At 40.1% G+C, this 23,113-nt stretch overlaps 1 protein-coding gene across 3 annotated transcripts in view; it reads right to left on the bottom strand.

Annotated features, from left to right (window-relative positions):
- Window positions 1-4,717: 4,717 nt before the first annotated feature.
- Window positions 4,718-23,113, bottom strand: part of LOC125086168 (putative adhesion G protein-coupled receptor E4P) — a 47,514-nt gene continuing 29,118 nt past the window's right edge. For 2 of the 3 annotated variants that reach the window (XM_047705356.1, XM_047705348.1), the window contains 7 exons: window positions 22,415-22,609; window positions 19,163-19,398; window positions 16,738-16,804; window positions 14,785-14,876; window positions 11,423-11,603; window positions 7,242-7,337; window positions 4,718-5,021 (listed from right to left, as the gene is read on the bottom strand). In XM_047705356.1, coding sequence (XP_047561312.1) covers window positions 4,971-5,021; window positions 7,242-7,337; window positions 11,423-11,603; window positions 14,785-14,876; window positions 16,738-16,804; window positions 19,163-19,398; window positions 22,415-22,609 — 918 coding nt within the window. In that variant the 3' untranslated portion in view covers window positions 4,718-4,970. The remainder of the gene's footprint in view (window positions 5,022-7,241; window positions 7,338-11,422; window positions 11,604-14,784; window positions 14,877-16,737; window positions 16,805-19,162; window positions 19,399-22,414; window positions 22,610-23,113) is intronic. The other variant, XM_047705364.1, reaches the window with a different exon arrangement.

Consider the following 23,113-nt stretch of genomic DNA (forward strand, 5'->3'; position numbering starts at 1 on the left):
AACAGATTGTGGAGACCTAATATACACCATGGTGATTATAGTTAATAATTATGTATTGCGTACTTAAAATTTGCTTAGAGAGTAGATCTCAAGTGTGTTGTCACCACACCAGAAAATGATAGTTAGGTGTGGTGATGGATATACTAATTAGCTTAACTGGGATAACGATTTCACAATGTATGTGTATATCAAATTATATTGTATGCCTTAATTATACACAATTTTAATTTGACAACCAAACCTTAATAATGCTGGAAAAAACAAACCAGAAAACATGAAAGAATGTTTAACCTCTTGGCTTGAGGGAAATGCTAACGAATCAGGACATACTATCTTACACACATCAGATTAGCCAAAAATGAAGAAGCAACACCACATGCTTCAGATCATGATCTGAACTGAAGGCAGACGCTTAACTGACTGAGCCACCCAGGCATCCCAGAGCATTGGTTTTTGATCCCTGTTTACCCTCTCAGCACATGGAGAGATAACCTCCATCCAGAATTTTTACTCTTTCCCGTATACTGTCTTGTACTCTAAAATCCAATCACAGGGAGCTTAGGTGACTCAGTCACCTTCCGCTCAGGTCATGTAAGATCCCAGAGTCCTGGAATCGAGCCCCGCATTGGGCTCTCTGCTCATCGGGAACCCTGCTTCTCTCTCTCCTATCTCCCTGCTTATGTTCCCGTTCTTATTGTCTCTATATCAAAATAAATAAAAATCTTAAAAAAATTAAAATCTTAAAAAAAAAACCAAATCACCTTGTTCCACATTCTTGAATTCCTCATGCCCTCTATACCGGTAAATGCTAGTTTGCCCTTCATCCCCAAGGTCACTGAAGTAGCTACCCATACCAGGTGATCAGAGAGCAATTTAATTAGTTCTTTCTTCACTGATTGCCATGAAGTCACGTTTCTTCAACCTTCATGTGGTGGCTGGTACAATTAGCTGTATATTTAAGTCACCTAGGTAAGTTTTAAAGTACTGTTTGAAATACTCCTTATCCCCTTCGAGATGCCAATAATCCTGCCTGGGATCTAGTCCTTTCCAATTTTACCAGGTAATTCTAATGTTTCCAAAGCCTGAAAAACCCTGAAATGAGAAAAAGAGTCCTTCGTCTTACTGTAAAAAAATTTGGAGTTCTTACAAAATAAATTCTGCTGTCCTGGCCCCTCCCACAGTCATTGTGATACACTTGGTCTGGAACGTGTCCAAACACCCACAGTGTTAAAAGCATCCCAGGTGTGTTTCCCACAAGTCAGTGTCCAGGACCACAGTCCCCCAAGCAGCTAGAGGCGTAGTTTCTCATCCTTGGCTGTCCTGTAGATCCCTGGGGATTTGTAAAATTCCTGCAGACCAGGCTGCATCCTGCATCAGCAGGTGAGAAGGGCTAGGACTGGACACAGTTATCAGTGGTTGTTAACTGTCCAGCTGATTCCAATGTACATCCAGGCTGAGACCAGTTAAATAGATCACCTGATGTTAATCACAGTTAACACAGGTGATGCCAGATGACAAATATGGATTCTTGCTCTCCCTCTGGGGGAACTGGTCTGCAACAGCTACAGACTGGGGCAGCTTTTGGAAGGAAGAGGAATTTTGGATAACAGGCTCAGCGATCAGGAAGTTAAGTGCTATGAGAGTGGGGCACAGAAGATGTTCTCCCTCATGAAGAGGGAGGCAAAAGGAACACCAAGATAACCCCCTAGGGGCTCTTGACTCTAATGATGTTGTTGCTGGCCATATCTCGGGATACTCACTGCCCCGATGCCGAGTTCTCTAGGTTATCCAAACCAGCACATATATTGTCTAAGGATTCCCACTCCCTTGCTTTGCCCCCTGAGTCTCAGGTCACCCTGGGGGGTGTCTCATGGGGCAGCCTTCCCTGTGCTCCCCCTTTAGCTACCAGAGATAGGAGAGAGGAAGTCTCTCCTTTGCTCCCTCCTTCCTAGTTAAAGATAAAGCTTCTGCACCACCTTCAATCTTGGGATGGCCCTGGGAGGAACTACCTCCCGATGCTGTGTGGTGAAGCTGACAAAGTGAACCAGACTGTGCATGTGAGGAAAAGGAGTTTCATTTTTCCCTAGGCATTAAGCATTAATCAGTGTAACTGAAGTTGAGAAGGGAATGGTCATATCTTTTTTTTTTTTAAGATTTTTAAAATTTATTCATTTGAGAGCGAGAACACAAGCAGGGGGGAAGGACAGAAGGAGAGGGAGAAGCAGACTTCCCGCTGGGCAGGGAGCCCACGGGGCTGGATCCCAGGACCCCTAGGATCACAACCTGAGCCGAAGGCAGGCGCTTAACTGACAGAGGTGCCCTAGGAATGGTACCCTGGGAATGGTCATTTCTTTAGTGCATTTGTTTGTATCTTTAAGGAAAACAGTTTGCACTTTGCAGCATGATTAGCATTGGCTGGAGGTGGAGAAGCCCACTGGGTCAGTACTGGAGAGTGCTGGAGGTGGGGGGATGATCCACGTGTGAGCCAGGGGAGAGGACTGTACCATTCATTCCCAGATGTTCCTTGATCCACAGACAAGGGTTACTCATGCTGCTGACATTCTAGTCTTGGTCTGTTTGCCTTTGGGTGTTTTTGCTTAAAGACCTAAATGTAAGATCTGAAAACATAAAAATCTTAGACAAGAGCACAGGCAGTAATTTCTCTGACATTGGCTGTAGCAACTTCTTACTAGATCTGTCTCTTGAGGCAAGGGACATCAAAGCAAAAATAAACTCTCGGGACTTCGTCAGAACAAAAACTTATGCACAGCAAAGAAAATCATCAACAAAATGAAAAGGAAACCTATTGAATAGAAGATGATATTTGCAAATGATATATTCAATAAGGGGTTAGTATCCAATCCAAAATATATAAAAAACGTACACAACTCAACACCAAAATAAACAATCTGATTAAGAAAAGGGTATGGAATCTGAATAGACATTTTTCCAGAGAGGATATACAGATGGCCAACAGACACATGAAAATAGGTTCAACATCACTCATCAACAGGGAAATGCAAATCAAAACCACAATGAGATATTGTCTCATACCAGTTAGAATGGCTGGAATAAAAAAGACAAGAAATAACAAGTGTTGGTGAAGACACAGAGAAAAGGGCACTGTTGGTAGGAATGTAAATTGGTGCAACCGCTATGGAAAACAGTATGCTATAAACATTGGAGTACAGATGGCCCTTCTTTTCACTCCATCTGTATCTTTGGGGTAAATACCCAGTAGTGCAATTGCAGGGTCATAGGGAAGCTCTATTTTTAATTTCTTGAGGAATCTCCACACTGTTCTCCAAAGAGGCTGCACCAACTTGCATTCCCACCAACAGTGTAAGAGGGTTCCCCTTTCTCCACATCCCCTCCAACACAGGGATTGCATGGAGCACTGGGTGTGGTACAAAAACAATGAATACTGTTATGCTGAAAATAAATTTAAAAAATGATTAAAAAAAAGAAAACAGTATGGAGGTCCTTCAAAAAATTGAAAATCAGAAAGGATGAATACCCAACTTTTGTATTAACATGGACGGGACTGGAAGAGATTATGCCGAGTGAAATAAGTCAAGCAGAGAGAGTCAGTTATCATATGGTTTCACTTATTTGTGGAGCATAACAAATAGCATGGAGGACATGGGGAGTTAGGAGAAGGGAGTTGGGGGAAATTGGAAGGGGAGGTAAACAATGAGAGACTATGGACTCTGAAAAACAATCTGAAGGGTTTGAAGAGGTGGGGGGTGGGAGGTTGGGGGCACCAGGTGGTGGGTATTGGAGAGGGCACGGACTGCATGGAGCACTGGGTGTGGTACAAAAACAATGAATACTGTTATGCTGAAAATAAATTAAAAAATGATTAAAAAAAGAATAATAAAATAAAATAACACAAATGCAAATTGGTACAAAAAGAAGGATAAAATCAATGCTAAGTATTAAAAGTATCTGCATCTGTCTATCTTAACAAAGATCAGAAAAACAGGAGAAATTTAAAGAGTTAGCATACAGTGTTTGTTACGTTCTTTGTCATTTTTTTGTTGCCTTCATTGAGTATTGGAAAATTTAAAAATAAATCTTAAAGTATTCTCAAAAAAAAAAAAAAAAGAAATACCATATGATTCAGTAATTCCGCTACTGGGTATTTACCCAAAGAAAACCAAAACACTAATTTGAAAAGATATATGCACCCCTATGTTTATTGCAGCATTATTTACAATAGCCAATATGTGGAAGAAACCCGTGTCCATCAATAGATGAATGGATAAAGAAGATGTGGTCTATATATACAATGGAATATAATTCAGCCATAAAAGGGTGAGATCTTGCCATTTGTGACAATATGGATGGAACTAGAGGATATTATGCCAAGTGAAATAAGAGACAGATAAAGACAAATGCCATATGATTTCATTTATATGTGGAATCTAAAAAACAAAACAAATGAATAAACAAACAAAAACCAGAATCAGACCTATAAGTACAGAGAACAAACTGATGGTTGCCAGTAGGGAGGGTATGGGGGAGATGGGCAAATGGGTAGGGTGAGTGGGAGATCTAGGCTTCCAGTTATGAAAGTCATAGGGATGAAATGTCTAGCACAGGGCATATAGTCATTGATATTTTAATAATGTTGTACGGTGACAGATGGTAGCCATGCTGCAATGTAAAATGAAAGATGGAGGAAGGGAGGAAAGAGGAAGGGAGGGAGAGAGGAAGAGAGAGAGAGATAGAACAGTTTGCTTCCATGGCAAACTGGGTATATATCTACCAAGTATGAGAATAGGAGCCAAGATTTTGAAGGAAGCTCCCCAAACCATGTTATAGAATAAAAACACAACTTCCATTCACATGTCCAGGGGATGCTGGAAGAGTTACCCAAACACCTTTTAATAAGTTGCTTTATTCTCGATCTTCCTTTTCACTCTCAGGAAAGCCAGTAATGAGTCTGGAGCATGGGTTACGTTATGCTATGAGGATATGTTGCTGCTTTTCCCAGGAAAGTCCACTGTCTTTTCCACCTCCATTTGGGAAATTGACAGAAGGGAAAGAAAACGCATTAATGACGTGCCAATTAAAGTAAAAGAACAGGTTGGTAGGTACTTTCCAGATTAAAATCAAAGAGCCATATAAGCTATTGCATCAAAAGATTATCTACTGGAGGTTTCAAGTAATCTGCCGAAAAGAGAACCCGATGAGTCATGGCCCGTGTGGTGATTAGTCGGTTTCCATCTTTTCACTCACTGAATTCTCTGAAGGTGGGAACAGCTCTGTTCTTTACCATTGTGCTCTTAATGCTTAGAAAGTGACCGGCACAGACCAGTTGTCAGTGCATATTTGTTGAACGATCACACGGCTTTAGCATCCTCAATGGACAGAAGGAGCTGAGGACCACAGAGCTGAAAACATCTGCTCACGGTCAGATAAAGAGAAGGTTGCGGAGTTGCAACTAGAATGGGTCCATCTTCAACAGCTTCTAGTGGTTAATGAGATGCCTTCTTTTCTCACTCCTAGCGGAATCTCTGCATGCTCTATCTCTCCCTTTCTCTGTATCATGCTTCCCCTATGTTTCGCTCTTTCCACTAAACCACACCATTCCCAGATTATTGTTATAGTTTACGATACACTAATTCTGAGCCTCTGATTTACACCTTTCGATCAAGCTACTTGTTCAGTTCCCACTGGCCTTTTTCAAGGTCTGAAGCAGCAAAGAGGAAGAAATGCCTGGCTTAGCTTTGAAGGCTCTGGGACAAAAAAAAAAAAAAAAAAAAAAGAAAGCTGAACATCATGTAGAAACAAACTTCAAACCATGGGTTTCAAAATCTGAGTGTCCCCAGATTTCTGAGAGAAAGCTGTGGGTGGAAATACTGAAGGGAGCCCACACATTCAATGCCCATGACCTCCACTGTGGAGATTGCACTATTCATTTGTGCTTTTCTCTAACAAATACTGATATGGCTCTTTTTAAAAAAAGATTTTATTTATTTATTTGACAGACAGAGATCACAAGCAGGCAGAGAGGCAGAGAGAGACGGAGAAGGAACTCCTGCGAGCAGAAAGCCCAATGCAGGGCTCGATCCCAGGACCCTGAGATCATGACCTGAGCCAAAGGCAGAGGCTTAACCCACTGAGCCACCCAGGCACCCCTGATATGGCTCTTATTATCTGTCAGCATTATTCCAAATGCTTTACTAGCATTAACTCATCTCATTTGGAGATTTTAATCTTCGAGGAGCTTTTGACTCCCCAGGACTCAGCACAGTGTGTAGCTATAAGAGACCAAAAGAAAATTGCTGATGGACTTAAGTGTTCACGGATGATTCACCTCAAAGAACAAAAGCAGCAGATTTGGGTTTCTGAAAGCTACAGACTGAATGATTAAAATGGAATCATATAAAAAATAAGAAAGGGTAATGTAGTGATTGGGGATGGATAGATGGGCAGAGATGAGATAATGCTACTGCATGAAAATGTTAATTGTAGACTATAGGTAGTGTATAGATGGATATTCATTGTAAAATTATTAAAACTTTCCTATGTCTGGGGGCACCTGGGTGGCTCAGATGGTTAAATGACTGACTTCAACTCAGGTCATGATCCCGGGTCCTGGGATCGAGCCCTGCATTGGGCTCCTCGCTCGTGAGAGAGCCTGCTTCTGCCTTTCCCCCTGCTCATGCTCTCTCTCTCTCTGTATCTCTCTGTCTCAAATGAATAAATAAAATCTTAAAAAAAACCTTTCCTATGTCCGAACATTTTCCCTAATAAAATATTGAGGAGAAGCAACGGGTATCTCTGTTTTTTCTCTTCTGTTCTTACTGTATTCAGACCCATCTTCTTCTCTTTTCATGAAAACTTTACAGACCAACTTTAACTGAGTTAATCAAGGTTAGTGACCATTCTGGACTTGCAAAGAAATTTTACTTAAATAAGAAACTTCATGTTTCCCTTCATGTTTCTGTTGCTTATAGCCCCAGAGTGTCTGCTCCTGTGAACCAGCTCTAGGTCCTTGGGACAAAAGAAGAATTCCATGTTCTTGCTTCTAAAGAAGCTCAAATTAATGTGAAATATGCCAGTAGAGTTTTGTACAAATAAATCCAGAAAGATTCCACCCTTGGCTGAAGATACTCATTTTTGAAGACTGCTCCCTCTTTGAAAAGCAAGGATCAGGTATCTCAAATGGATTAAATCAAGAAGGGTCAGACATGGGTAAAAGCATGAAATGAGAGAAGAGGAAATCTTACTGTTTTGGTCTGGGTGACTGAGCCAAACAAGTCATAGTTGCCAGTTTCTGTCCTTCTCCTCATCTTCTTGAACCAGTGTCTGTATTCTTCTCGTACCTAACATGCAAGCACACAGAAATGGACCTCTTTTCAGAGAGTATGAACACGGGATGAATGCCATAAAATAGGGTCTGGAAGGCGTGAATTCCTTCCTCCCTTCCCCTGCCAGTTTTTCAAGTGATTTGCAACCTCACTCATTGGCCATAGCGACCCTCCCATTAATGTTTTGTGAATTGCATTTATATCATTAGCACATTTTTTTAAACAATTTTCATTATGATAGAGCATTTATAACGTAAATTTGCCACTGTAACCATTTTTTGGGTATACAGTTCAGTGGTGTTAATTATATTCATGACATTGTGCAACCATCACTGCCATCCATTTTGGAAACTTTATCACCCTGATAGCCATCAAGCAGCACCTTCCCATCTCCACTCCCCAGCCACTAGTAACGTCTAATCTATATTCTGTCCCTACGAATTTACCTATTGTAGATATTTCATGTAAGTGGAATCACACAAAATTTGCCCATGATCTTTGGCTCATTTTATTTAGCATCATGTTTTCAAGATTTATCCTTGGTGTAGAATGTATCAAAACTTCATTCCTTTTTATGGCTGGATAGTAGTCCATTGTATGGGGTACCACTTCATATCTACTAGGATGGCCATATGACTTTTTAAATGATAACTACTGTTGGTGAGGATGTAGAGAATTTGGAACCTCTGTACATTGCTGATGGGAATGGAAAATGGTGCTCCATTGTGGAAAACCACTGTGGTTCCTTTAACATGCAGACAGAAATACCACAGGACCCAGAAATTCCACCCCTAGCTACATCTGAAAGACTTGAACATAGGGATTTAGATGGATACTTGTACATCAATGTTCATTGCAGTTCCTATCTCTTTTGATGATGTTTACTACATGCACCATTCCAAATAGGCACGCATGTGTCAATTGAATAAGTGATAATAGATGGCTATTAGTGATGTTAGCTATGATTTTATATCTTTATTGTAATGTTGGAAATTTCATGATATTTTAACTTATTTTGAATCCTATTTATAGATCATGTATGTATATTATTTATGTATCAAAAATCATATTTATGGGGTGCCTGGGTGGCTCAGATGGTTAAGCCTCTGTCTTTAGCCCAGGTCATGATCTCAGGGTCCCGCAATTGAGCCCTGCATCAGGCTCCCTGCTCAGCGGAATCCTTCTTCCCCCCCTCTCTCTGCCTGTCTCTGCCTGTTTGTGATCTCGCTCTCTCTGTGTCAAAGAAATGAATAAAATCTTTTAAAAAAATAATAATTATGATTAGTCTTCAGGTAAGAAAACTTGAGACTAAGGTTTATAACATGAAAATAATTTAAGACGTTGCATTAAAGGAATGTATCTAATGTTGGCTAATTGAATTTAAATTAAAAAAAGGAATGTAGTGCAATTGCAGGGTCATAGGGAAGTTCTATTTTTAATTTCTTGAGGAATCTCCACACTGTTCTCCAAAGAGGCTGCACCAACTTGCATTCCCACCAACAGTGTAAGATGGGTTCCCCTTTCCCCACATCCCCTCCAACACATGTTGTTTCCTGTCTTGCTAATTTTGGCCATTCTAACTGGTGTAAGGTGATATCTCAATGTGGTTTTAATTTGAATCTCCCTGATGGCTAGTGATGATGAACATTTTTTCATGTGTCTGATAGCCATTTGTATGTCTTCATTGGAGAGTGTACTAAATGGCTGTTATTCAGAATGAGACCTCATGAGCATGCAATGCAAGCAATGAAGAGAAATATGAGGGGTCTCCTTATGATGAGGGCACTTGTGACAGAAGTCCCCCATAGTACTCCCTAACAAGCAGAGCACTCAAGTTTGGTTCCCAGTCAGATGTCCCTAATTGCTGAATGTTAGCTTTGACCCTCATCTGGCATGTCACTAGGGGTCAGTTTTGTCCCTGGAGTGACTTTGTGAAACACGTATAAGGATCATACAGAGGAAAAAGATACAATTGTAGTTTGATAAGGCATGAAAGTTTTAAGTATTTTTATGGTATTTTATTTTATTTTATTTTAAAGATTATTTATTTATTGATTTGACAGACAGAGATCACAAGTAGGCAGAGAGATAGGTGAGGGGGGAGCAGGCTCCCCGCTGAGTGGAGAGCCCGACGTGGGGTTCAATCCCAGGACCCTGGGATCATGACCTGAGCCGAAGGCAGAGGCTTTAACCCACTGAGCCACCCAGGCTCCCCTGTATTTGTGTACTTTTGCTGCTGTCTTATTTTTCCTTGTTTCTAAAGGGTTCAGTTGTATTAAATTTTTTATTGTATTTTAAATTTAAGTTGCAATGAAATGATTGAGAAAAATTTACTTCATTTTGTTAACTAGCTACCATATAAATTTAATGATTGAACATTAATTGCATTACATGTGGGGCACCTGGCTGGCTCAGGAACCATATGTGGAACATATGACTCTTGGTCTCAGGGTTATAAATTTGAGCCCCACACTGGGTGTAGAGATGACTTAAAGATATATATATATATATATATATATATATATATGTATATTTGCTGAAAGTGACCTTTATTTTTATTTTTTTACTATGTTCAGTTAGCCAACATATAGGACATCATTAGTTCTTGATGTAGTGTTCAATGATTCATCAGTTGCGTGTAACACCCAGTGCTCATCACAACATGTGACTTAATACCTATCACATGTTTAATAGCATTACATGTGGTACTTACTGTATTTTTTCACACCCCTAATTCTACCAGCCAGTAAAACATCCACTTAGTAAGTCCCAATGAAAATGATTGCAAAGTGAAATAAAATCTTATAAAAATGAAATAAGTCAAGCAGAGAAAGATAATTATCATACGGTTTCACTTATTTGTGGAACATAAGGAATAGCATGGAGGAGAAGGAAGGGAAAAGTGAAGTAGTGGGAATCGGAGGGGAAGAGAAACCATGAGAGACTATGGACTGAGGGGTTTAGAGGGGATGGGGGTGGGGAGGATGGGTTAGCCCCAGAGATAGTTATTAAGGAGGGCAAGTATTGCATGGAGCACTGGGTGTTATATGCAAACAATGAATCTTGGAACACTGCATCAAAAACTAATGATGTACTTTATGGTGACTAACATAACATAATAAAAAAATTTAAAAATCTGTAAGCTCATGAAATCAGTGACTGTGATGTTGGAGAATTTTCAAAACACAATAGACCAGAGGTCAGCAACGTACGCCCCCAGGCCCAATGTAGTCCATTACTTATTTGTGTAAATAAAGTTTTGCCTTGCCCATTCATTGACATACTGTCTATGGGCACTTTCATGGTACTAGAGCACAGGTGAATAGCTACAAACAGAAATCTTATAGCCTGCAAAGCCAAAAATATTTCCTCATACTTTAAGAAAAGTTTGCCAACCCTTACAATAGACAAAAATCTTGCAAATTAGACCAGATAATTTAAAAAAGTGAAACTCTAAAAAGAATCACGACAAGATAGACACACCCAAGAAAATGATTAAGCTATCAAAAGATTCAGAGATCCTTGTAAAATTAACAAATTCCAAACTATTTGTGTGAAATTGCAGTTTACAAAAGTTGAGCATCACATAAAAATCATTCTATCATAGCTCCCACACCATAATGCATAAAATAATGCCCCTTCAAATCAACATTTGATTTTTTTTGTCAGAATCAGCCCACGTTTACAATTACAAACTCAGTATTTAAATGTAATAAGCCAGAATTGTTTTCATAGCATAGGGATTTTTTGTAAAGTCCTATAAAACGATTTCTCAGCATTTACTGTGTTTTCCCCATTTTTTTTTCTCATTGTCAGATTCTCAACGTCTCATAGTGGGCCTTGTATGGCTCTACCCAGTTTCTACTACTTCAGTGCAGGTTCAAATGACTGGAAGCAAGAAAGACAAATCCTGGAAAGGTGGTCCCTGGGACAAAAGTTAAGATGTGGAAGAAAGAGCCCCACCTCCCTCACCCCTCCATCCCCCAAACACACATACACAGCCAGTACCCAAGCAATGGAGAAGCCCAAGAGACAGAAAGTAGCAGCAGAACGTGAGAAACCCAGAGGCAGTGGAATATGTGGAAGACAGACTGGTTTACCTTGTGATTGAGAAGGCAGTAGACCAGGTAGATGTAGACGCCCTGTAGGACATTGATGATGGTGAAGGAATAGGCCACTACCGACCTGATGGGGGCCAGTGCTCCTTCCACCAGAAAGAAGCCAAGGCCCCAAGAACAGCCCAAAATGAAAAGCTGAGCAATGGCTTTGAATGCCAGCATCCTGCCAAAACCAAGACACAGCATGATGTTATTCATCTCGGCTCCATGGCTCATGGCAATGGTTTCTCTCACATACTGGGATGGTTTTTCTCTTGCTTCAGGGCTTCAGGACTTAGAATGTCAGCCTGTTCAACATGATTACCCCTGGCAGGAGTGTTATAGAGACTGACTGGTATGTAATGCTAGTATAATATATTGTGAAGTGTTAAATATCCCATGTAATTATTGATAGAAAGTAATACATTACAAATATACAAAAAGTATACATTTTTGTTTGGTATAATGAAATAGCATATGTTCCAGTATTCATAATATTAACATAATGGCATTTATTAGAATTATATACTATAAGTGTATTAACTATGTTTTTTATTTTCTGTAGTCTGTCGCTGTGACAACTGGAACCTTGCCGCCCGCCGTCCCCACCCCGCCTGCCCCTCCTGGGGTTAGCCAATTCTTAGAGCATACCTTTCAAATGCAAACCAACCAACCCAAAGCTCACACCCTCAACCACCTCTCACATTTCAGGCCACTATTCATCTGCCTTAATCATCCCAGGGCCAGGTACCAGACAACTGGGGACAGTCCCTATGCCCAGAAACACACTGGAATTTTTCTTTTCTTTTTTTATTTAAATTTAATTAACATATAGTGTATTATTAGTTTCAGAGGTAGAGTTCAGTGATCCATCAGTTGCATACAACACCCAGTGCTTATTACATCAAGTGCCCTCCTTAATGCCCATCACCCAGTTAGTTACCCTATCCCCACAACCACCTCCCTTCCACAACCCTCAGTGTGTTTTCCTATAGTTAAGAGTCTCTCAAATTTATAGGGAACAAGAAAAAAACCCAAATAGCCAGAGGAATGTTGAAAAAGAAAACCAAAGATGGTGGGATCACAATTCCACATCAAGCTCTTATTACAAATCTGTCATCATCAAGACAGCATGGTACTGGCACAAAAACAGACACATAGATCAATGGAAGAAAATAGAGAGCCCAGAAATGGACCCTCAACTCTATGGTCAACTGATCTTTGACAAAGCAGGAAAGAACATCCAATGGTAAAAAGACAGTCTCTTCAACAAATGGTGTTGGGAAAATTGGACAGCCATGTGAGGAAGAATGAAACTGGACCATTTCCTTACACCACACACAAAAATAGACTCAAAATAGATGGAAGACCTAAATTTGAGACAGGAATCCATCAAAATCTTAGAGGAGAACATAGGCAGAAACACTTTCGATCTTGGCCACAGCAAGTTCTTGCTAGACATGTCTCCAAAGGCAAGGGAAACAAAAGCAAAAATGAACTATTGGGACTACATCAAGATAAAAGCTTTTGCACAGTAAAGGAAATAGTCAACAAAACCAAAAACAGCCTACAGAATGGGAAAAGATATTTGCAAATGTCTTACCAGATAAAGGGTTAGTATCTAAGATTTATAAAGTACTTATCAATCTCAACACCCCAAAACCAAAGAATCTGGAAAAGAAATGGGCAGAAGACATGAATAGATACTTCTCCAAAGAAGACATACAAATGGCCAACAGACACATGAAAAATTACTCCACATTACTTGGCATCAGGATAATACAAGTCAAAACCAAGATGAGATACCACCTCATACCAGTCAGAATGGCTAAAATTAACAAAACAGGAAACAACAATGTTGGTGAAGATGTGGAGAAGGGGAACCCTCTTACACTGTTGGTGGGAATGCAAGCTGGTACAGCCACTATGGGAAACAGTACGGAGGTTCCTCAAGAAGTTAAAAATAGAGCTACCCTACAACCCAGCAATTGCAATACTAGGTATTTACCCAAAAGAAAAAAAAAAAACCATGATCTGAAGGGGCACCCGCACCCCAATGTTTATAGTAGCAATGTCCACAATAACTCAACTATGTAAAGAGCCAAGATGTCCATTGACAGATGAATGGATAAAGAAGAGATGGTATATATATATATACACATACACACACAATGGAATATTACCCAGCCATCAAAAAAGATGAAATCTTACCATTTACATGGATGTGGATGGAACTGGAGGGAATTATGCTGAGTGAAATAAGTCAATCAGAGAAAGACAATTATCATATGGTTTCACTCATATGTGGAATTTAAGAAACAAAACAGAGGATCATAGGGGAAGGATAGGAAAAATAGAATAAGATGAAATCAGAGAGGGAGACAAACCATAAGAGACTCTTAACTCTAGGAAACAAACTGAGGGTTGCTGGAGGGGAGGTGGGTGGGGGGATGGGGTAACTGGGTGATGGGCATTAAAGAGGGCACTTGATATAATGGGCACTTAATAAACATTAAGTCATGCAATGGATGAATAACAACTCTACATTGGAAACTAATGTTACACTATATGTTAACTAATTGAATTTAAATAAGATAAATTAAAAAAAGTCTCTTACTGGAATTTTTCAAACTAGTCGATCCTAAGCCTGTTTACCCTGCTATACCTCTTTCCCACAGACACCACAATAAAGGCACTTGCCTACAATTTCCCCTGTCCCCTGCCTGCTAGTCAACTCCGGTGTTTCCCCAGAAAATCCCCCTCTCGTGGCACAGCATGCCTTTCCTCTCAGGGTCTGTGAGTATAACAAATTATCTTTTCAATGGCAGCTACCTCCTGATCTAGTGTTCTTACTATGTACCTAAATAACACCGTGCATAAAACAAGTTAATACAATAATATTAATTACAACCTATAATTCACAACATTAAGTACTGAAAACGAGTTCTTGTAGAAATACAACCCTATTAGAGATTCATGTGCTGGATAAACTTTGCTTCTTACCTGGACCATATACATTCCCCAAAATTATAAAAATAAGGGAAACTGCAAAGACATTATTCAGGGTTTCTTAACTTCACCACTACTGACATTTGGGTAGATCACCTTTGTGTGTATATATGTGTATGTGGGGGGCTGTCCCGTGTGTCATAGGATGCTTAACGGCATCCCAGGTCGCTAACATCTAGATGCCAGTAGCAGCCTTCCCCTCTTCACCCTCCATCCCATCTTGCGACAACCAAAAATGTCTCCAGAAAATTACCCCTCATTTTAGAATCACTGCCCCCACTTTACACAGTGAAATATTCTGGAGGGGGAAAAAAAAACAAACCTCTTTTGCATTTTCTGGCTCTGTGCCCACCTACCTTGTGTTGTGCATCCTGGGTAATTCATTATTGAGGGAGCTAAGCTGGTTTTTTAAAATGCATAGGGTGGTCAGATAGAAGGAAAAATTGATCTGTGGAAATGACATGAAGGACAGAGTTTAAAGTAGGCTAATATCTAATATTTACAATTAAATAGGAAATGACATTGGAACACTGAAAAAAATGAAATTTAAAAAAGGAATTCATTCTTGAAACTTGTAAAATATGTTTAGGATTTCTGAAACTCTCTGGATATATGCCTCGATTATTTTCTATAATTATGCTGTTAGCCAACATACAGTACATCATTAGTTTTTGATGTTGTGTTCAACAGTCCATTAGTTGCATATGCCTTGATTTTTTAAAAAATTAGCCTCCGTTATTTTATGATCAGAAAAGTGATATATGTTCATTATCCAAAATTAGGAAAATGCAGAAAAACAGACAGAACTTATCTGAAATTCTGGCAAAGAAACTCATATTCAGAGATAAGCACTATTTCCATTTTGGTGCTTACATTTTCCAATGTTTGCTCCCTTCTCCCCCTATTGGCATGCCCTTTTCATAACAAAATTTTAGGATCACTAAATATTTTACACAACCATTAAAAAACACCCAAGATTGATGGTCAAATCGTGTTTGCAAAACACATTCTATTAATTCAGAAAGGAAATTTGATTGAGGCCTATAGTCTAGTTGATGTGACTATACAAATGTCATTTTCCTGGTTTTGGTATTTTACCATGATTATGTAAAATATTATCTTTGAGTAAAGCTGAGTGAAGGCTACTTGGAACTCTTTGAACTATTTTTGCAAGTTCTTGTGAATTTTAAGTTATTTGTAATGAAAAAGATAACTAGTGTTGGTGAACATGTGAGGAAATTGGGACACTTGCACACCTGTTGGTGGGAATGTAAGTTGGTACAGCTGCTGTAGACAACAGTATGGAGCTCCTTCAAAATATTTAAAATATTAACTGACTTGTGATCCAGCAATACCACTTCTGGATATCTATCCTAAAGAATTGAGTTTGTGTTGGGATGAGCACTGGGTGTTATATGCAATGATGAATCTTTGAACACTACATCTGAAACTAATAATGGACTATATGTTGGCTAATTGAATTTAGATAATAAAAAAGGAATTGAAGTCCAAATCTGGAAGAGACATCCACACTCCCATACTCCATGTGGCATTATTCACAAAAGCCAAGATCCGTAAACAACCTAAGTGTCCATTAAGAGAATGGATAGAGTAGATTTGATAGCGATAGCTCATTGTGTAAATAGATGGACAGACACAGTGGAATATTGCTCGGACCTAAAAAAGAAGGAGACCTTATACTATGTGGCCACATGGATGAACCTTTAGGACATGATGGTAGGTGAAATGAGCCAGTCACAGAAGGACTAATACGGCATGACTTCACTTACACGAGGTGTCCAAATAGTCAAACTCATAGAAGCAGAGAGTAGGATGGTGGTGTTGGGGTCTGGGGCTGGAAAAGGGATATAAGGAATTATGATTCAGGAGGTATAATGTTCCAGTCATGCAAGCTGATTACACTCTAGAGCTCTGCTGTATGATGCCATCATGTCCATGGTTGACAATACTGCATTGAACCCCTAAAATTTTACTAAGAGGATACAGCTCATGTTAAATGATTTTATTATAATTTTTAAAAAGCTGATTGTCTGTGACCACATATTTTTTTAGAAAGCCAAATCATCAATGATTCTGCTGAGGTAACATGTGATGTCTTCATCTCAGCTCAGATGTGACTCTTTCCACAAAGAGAAGGGTCCATATATATAATCTCTTAGTATGTACTGTTCTAAGTCTAAAGACTCTAAAGAAAATTTAAATAGGTCTCTATCCAATGATTCCCTTTGTCGTATCACTAAACACAGTATTTTCTATATCCAAAGTGACAACAAAAATTATATACCTACCAAAATAACAACAAAAACAGGTCCCATGAAGCTCCAAATAAATCTTCCATGGAAGCTGAGCCAGCAGCTGAAAAACAGAACCAACAACTTTCCAGATCTTCATAAAAAGAAACAAATGCACTTATTTATTTTTATTTTTTTTAACTTTTAAAGTTTTTAAAAGTTAAAAAAATTATGAAGGAGGGCACGTATTGCATAGAGCACTGGGATGTTATACGTAAACAATAAATCTTGGAACATTACATCAAAAACTAGTGATGTACTACTGTATGGTGACTAACATAATGTAATAAGAATAATAATAAAAATAAACATTTTAAGCAAATAAATTTATTTCATTATGTTACATTAGTCACCCTATAGTACATTAGCTTATTACATTATACACTCTATATTATATATATAATACATATTATATATATGCATATATATTACATTATACACCCTATAGTACATCATTAGCACATTACATCATGTGCATTAAAAAAAAAAAAAACATCTTTCTCGGGCACCTGGGTGGCTCAGTCAGTTAGGCAGCTGCCTTTGGCTCAGGTCATGATCTCAGGGTCTTGGGCTCTAGTCCCGCATCGGGCTCTCTGCTCAGCGGGGAGTCTGCTTCTCCCTCTCCCTCTGCCTGCAGCTCCCCTTGCTTGTTCTCTCTCTCTCTCAGTGTCAAATAAATAAATAAGATCTTAAAAAAAATCTTTCCCTAAACTGAAACATAGGGAGAAAAATGGGCACAGGAACTGGGTCAGGGTGAAATAATAATATAACAATGACAACCATAACATGGAGAAAAAAAAATGATTAACATTCTTGGAAAACTTATATTCTGGGTATAGTGGCCCAGACCATTCATTCAGTTAAGCATCAAGGACCCAGTGAATGCTGCCCCATTCTTCCACTATCAGAATTCAAAAACAAACTCAGAGCGGTGGCTTTGAATAGACCAGATTTCCTCTGTCTTGGCGCTACTGACATTTGGGGCCCATGGTTCTTCACAGTGGGGTTGACCTGTGCACCACAAAACATTCAGTAGCATCTCTGGCCACCTGTCTCCCTCAAGTTGTGACAACAAAAAAGGTCTCCAGACACTGCTGAAAGTCCCTTGTGGGGGACAAAATCACCCCTACCTGAGAATCACTGGAATAGACCAATAACAGGATAAACACAGATTTGGCTTTTAGTAACAAAAATATTTAGTTTCAACTCTGATTTTCATCCATAAAGGGTGGTACCCTTTCCTCAAGTTGTATTTCTTTCTTTTTTTTTTTTTTAAAGATTTTATTTATTTATTTGACAGAGAGAGACACACAGAGAGAAGGAACACAGGGCGAGCAGGAGAGGGAGAAGTAGGCTTCTTGCTGAGCAGGGAGTCCAAAGTGGGGCTCGATCCCAGGACCCTGGGATCCTGACCCGAGCTGAGGGCAGAGGCTTTAACCCACTGAGCCACCCAGGCGCCCCCTCAAGTTGTATTTCAAAAATATGTTGTTTACTGCTTAATTCAAAGGACACTTTTTTGTATGTTATTTCTTTTCCAAAATTATGTCCAAAATTATGTCCACCCTAAACCCATGATTGCCCACTTGTTCCTAAAAATAATTTTGCAAGTTAGAACAAATTATGAAAGAAAATAAATTCATAGGTGTGATAGAATAACTTGAACTTCTCTCTACTCCGAAGGTGTCCAAGTCCTAATGCCCAGAATTTGTGAATTGCTACTTTACAAAGCAAAAGGGACTTTGCAGATATAATTGAGTGTAAGTATCTTGGAATGGGGAGATAGATTACCCTGGATTACTTGAGTGGATCCCATGGAATCACATGTGTTCTTAGAAGTGGAAAGGAGAGACAGAAGAGAGTCAGAAGGAGATCCGAAGGTCAGAGAGGTGCAATGTTGCCAGCTCTGAACACAGAGGAAGGGGGACATGAGCTGAGGAATATGGGTGGCCCCTGAAGGCTGGAAAAGCCCCTCCAGGCCCAAGATGGAATGTACATGCTGATACCTTGTTTTTAGCTCAGTGAGACTCATGATGGACTTCTGACCTACAGAACTCTAAGATAACAAGATTGCATGGTTTTAAGCCACCAAGTTTGAGCTAATTTGTTCGAACAGCACTGGGAAATAAACACAATAAGACTTTTCAAAAATCAAATAACATATGTCATAGGAAGTTTACCTCTTAGGGGTCCCTCTGATCACACTATTTCAAATATCACCTCACATATATCCCCATTTCTCTACTTTGCTTTCTGTGGTGGTAGCTATCACAGCCTAACATCATATTGCATGTCTATTTGCTTATTGTCTGCTTTGTTTCCTGGGGGATCCACAGAGCCTTCAATAGCACAGGTAGTAGACGTTTAATACATTGGAGTTCATATTTGTATTGTTACTTCCTCATAACAAAGACACTGTGCTTACTGAGTTTCTGTTCCATAATTGGTGTGTCCAAGCCCTGCAGACACAGCTACAATCACAGCTGGGATCCCGTAGCCAAAAGGATATATGAACCTCCTCTTGAACTTCCCTGCACTGATGTAGTTGGCCACTTTGAGGTTCTTGACAGTTAGGAAAAGCTGCAGCCCTTCAAGGAGCATCCAGGTGAAGGAGGCCAGGTAGAGGTAGTGCAGCACCCCAGCGATGATGGAGCACAGCACCTGGAGAGGAGACAAAAGTTGGGAGAACCTTATGGGTGCACAGAGAACAATGTTCACCATTCCTTGGAGCAAAGGGGATACAAGGTCACTGGAACACAGTCGTGCAGAGCAAGATGCTTGGGTTGAGTTCCTGTACTTCTCTGGGTTGACTTGTGGTGGCAAACTCAAAAACTGTGGAGGGCCAGGCAGGGAGCATGTATCTGTCAAGCAGGCAAGTGTTAGGGAAGAGGTAGGGGTTGGAACTGTGCCACATGACCCTTCCGAAAAGCAGCAGTTGCTTTCAGCTCCAGCAATGGTTTCCATTCAAGAATGTGAGCCCAGGTTGATGCAAAAGTTGGGTATTCATCATGTCTGATGGCTGAGTAATAGGGCACGTATTGCACAGAGCACTGGGTGTTATATGTAAACAATGAACTTGGAATACAACATCAAAAACCAAAGATGTACTGCATGGTGACTAACTAACATAATAATAATAAAAAAAGAATGTGAGCCTAATATTGCCAGTGTTTCCTTTCTTTAAAACATATGCACACACACACCTGGAAATCTGAATTGTTGAGCAAAATCTCTCAGTTTTTAAATGCAGACAGTTAAAAAGAAAAAAAACTGTGGGGAAATACACAGTACACAACACAAAAGTTACCATCTTACTATTTATAAGTGCATGGTTCGTGGTCTAGTCAATGCCTGTGAGTGTTAAGTACATTCACCCTGTTGTGCAGCCGTCCCCACCATCCATCTCCAGAACTCTTCATTTTGCAAAACTGAAATCTGTCCCCTTGAAACACTGACCTTCCGACCCTCCCCCACCCCAGGTTCCCACCATCGACTCTCTGTCTCTGTGAATATGTGTAAGTCTTTTAGGGACCCTCTATGAGTGCAATCAGACAGAATGTGTCCTTTTGTGACTGGTTTATTTCATTAAGCACAATGTCCCCAAGGTCCATCCAGGTTGTAGCAAGTGTCAGTATGTCCTTCCTTTTTTTTTTTTTTTTGACATTTTGCACTTTATTACTTTTTTTTTCAGCATAACAGTATTCATTGTTTTTGCACCACACCCAGTGCTCCATGCAATACGTGCCCTCCTTAATACCCACCACCAGGCCCAACCCCCCACCCCTCCAAAACCCTCAGTTTGTTTCTCAGAGGCCACAGGCTCTCATGGTTCATCTCCCCCTCTGATTTCCCCCAATTCACTTCCTTTCCTTCTCCTAATGTCCTCCATGTTATTCCTTATGCTCCACAAGTAAGTGAAACCGTATGATAATTGACTTTCTCTACTTGACTTATTTCACTCAGCATAATCTCCTCCCGTCCTGTCCATGTTGATATAAAAGTTTTTAAAACATTTTTAATTTAAAAAAAATTTTTTGTATTGTGTTACATTAGTCACCGTATAGTACCTCATTAGTTTTTGATGTAGTGTTCCATGAGTCATTGTTTGCATATGAGACCCAATGCTCCTTCTTTGAGGTAAGTACCCAGATACTGGCAACTCTTTTTTAATTAAAAACCACAAGCAGACTCAACAGAAAGGAACTGCTGACAGTTAGGTCTGGGAAATAATTTTTTTGACCTTTGGCTTAGATTCATCTCACTCATGCATAAAATACTATCCAAGAGAGCTGAGTATCCTATGTTCAACGTTTTCATTTAGCAAAGTGCTGAAAGGTGACCCAATGGCTTTAGAGGAACTATATTTTAACAAATATTCACAAAATTAAAAAAAAATATTCACAAAATAAACACTTCAGTGTCCTTCTTTGCTGAATAAGGTTGATATCTACAGATCTGCACAGTCTACCTTATGGCTAGGAGACACTCATGGGACTATTTACATTTAAATTCATTAAAATTAAACAGAATTTAAGGGGTGCCGGGGTGGCTCAGTCATTAAGTGTCTGCCTTTGGCTCAGGTAATGATCCCAGAGTCCTGGGATTGAGCCCTGTGTCAGGCTCTCTGCTTGGGGGGAAGCCTGCTTCTCCCTCTCCCACTCCCCCTGCTTGTGTTCGCTCTCTTGCTGTGTCTCTCTCTGTCAAATAAATAAATAAAATCTTAAAAAAATTAAAACAGAATTGAAGAGTCAGTTCCTCAGTTACACTAGCCAAAGTCAAGTGCTTAATAGCCACATGTGGCCAGTCACTCCCATATTGAAGAGTTCACATATAGAATATTTTTATCCTAACAGGAGGTTCTGTTACAAAGTGCAGATCTAGAGCTGTGTGCCCTGAATTAAGTGAAGGACAGTCAGGTTCTTAACTAAAACCTCATAAAACCCATTATATAATATTAGGCAAGTTACTTCCTCTACTCACACTTTAGGTTTGCCAACTTAAAATAAATTAATTTTTTAAAAGGTTTTATTTATTTATTGACAGAGATCTCAAGTAGGTGGAGAGGCAGGCAGAGAGAGAGAGAAAGAGAGAGAGGAGGAAGCAGGCTTCCTGCTAAGCAGAGAGCCCGATGCAGGACTCGATTCCTCGACCCTGGGATCATGAACTGAGCCAAAGGCAGAAGCTTTAACCCCCTGAGCCACCCAAGCACCCCTAAAATAAATTAATTTTGATTAGATATGTAATTTTCACCATTTCTTTTTTTTTAGAGATTTATTCATTTATTTGAGAGAGAGGGGAGAGGGACAGAGGAAGTAGAAGAGGGGAAGCAGACTCCTCACGGAGTGTGAGTGATGCGGGTCTCAATTTCATGACCCTGAGGTCACGCCCTGAGCCAAAACCAAGAGTTGGATGCCCAACTGACTGAACCACCCAGGGACCCTGACTTTTACCATTTCATAGCCAGGGAACTCCCTTCTAATATTCATTCCCAGAGACCCACTATTGATATCACTAAAATGAGCAGCCATTGGCAATGGGGGTTGAACTGTCCATCCAAATATTTGGACCTTCCTTCCCTTTTCCTACATCTAGCTACCCCTTCCTTGGGCTTCAAGTGCATAGCGGCAAAGCCGCTGGAAATGTTCACAGAAAAGTGAGTCTCAGCTAATTCTCCTACCTTGGGCTCTGTCCGGTCAATGGCCGTGAGGAAGAGCAGGTGGGCCAGGAAGAGGCAGATGGAGAGCTGCAGGTGGAGGGAGGTGCTGATGTTCTGGATGGGTCGGCACAGGAGGAAGGTGAGGGCTGCCAGGAAGAGGCACAGCAGAGAGAGACTCAACCCCACATATGTGATCATGGTCAGCACAGGATCCACCTATGAGCCGCAAAAGAAGAAATCCATTAGAGTTTCCAGTTATGTTGTTATGTGCCTGATGGGTGTCCCAGGTCTGTCCCCCAAACAAATGACTTTAGCTCTCTGAGATCTGGTGTCCCCATATTTAAAATGGAGGCAGTATTACAGGCTGAATTGTGTTCCTCACCCACAAATTAGTATGTAAAAGTACTAATCCCAAGGACCTCAGAATCTGAGTGTATTTGGAGACAGGGTTAACTGAGTTACATGATGTCATTAGGGTGGGCCCTGATCCAGTAAGACTGGTGCCCTTATAAGAAATTTGGAAACAGACAGGTAGAGAGGGAGGACCATGTGAAGACACAGGGAGTAGGAAGCCAAGGAGAGATGCCTCAGGAAAAAAAAATCCTACCAGCACCTTGAACTTGGACTTCCAGATTCTAGATCTGCGATAAAATAAGTTTCTGTTGTTTAAGCCACCCAGACCATGAAACTTTGTCATCACAGTCCTGGCAAGTTAATAGA

Source organism: Lutra lutra, chromosome 1 (genome assembly GCF_902655055.1).
Source record: "Lutra lutra chromosome 1, mLutLut1.2, whole genome shotgun sequence".
Lineage (NCBI taxonomy): Eukaryota > Metazoa > Chordata > Mammalia > Carnivora > Mustelidae > Lutra > Lutra lutra.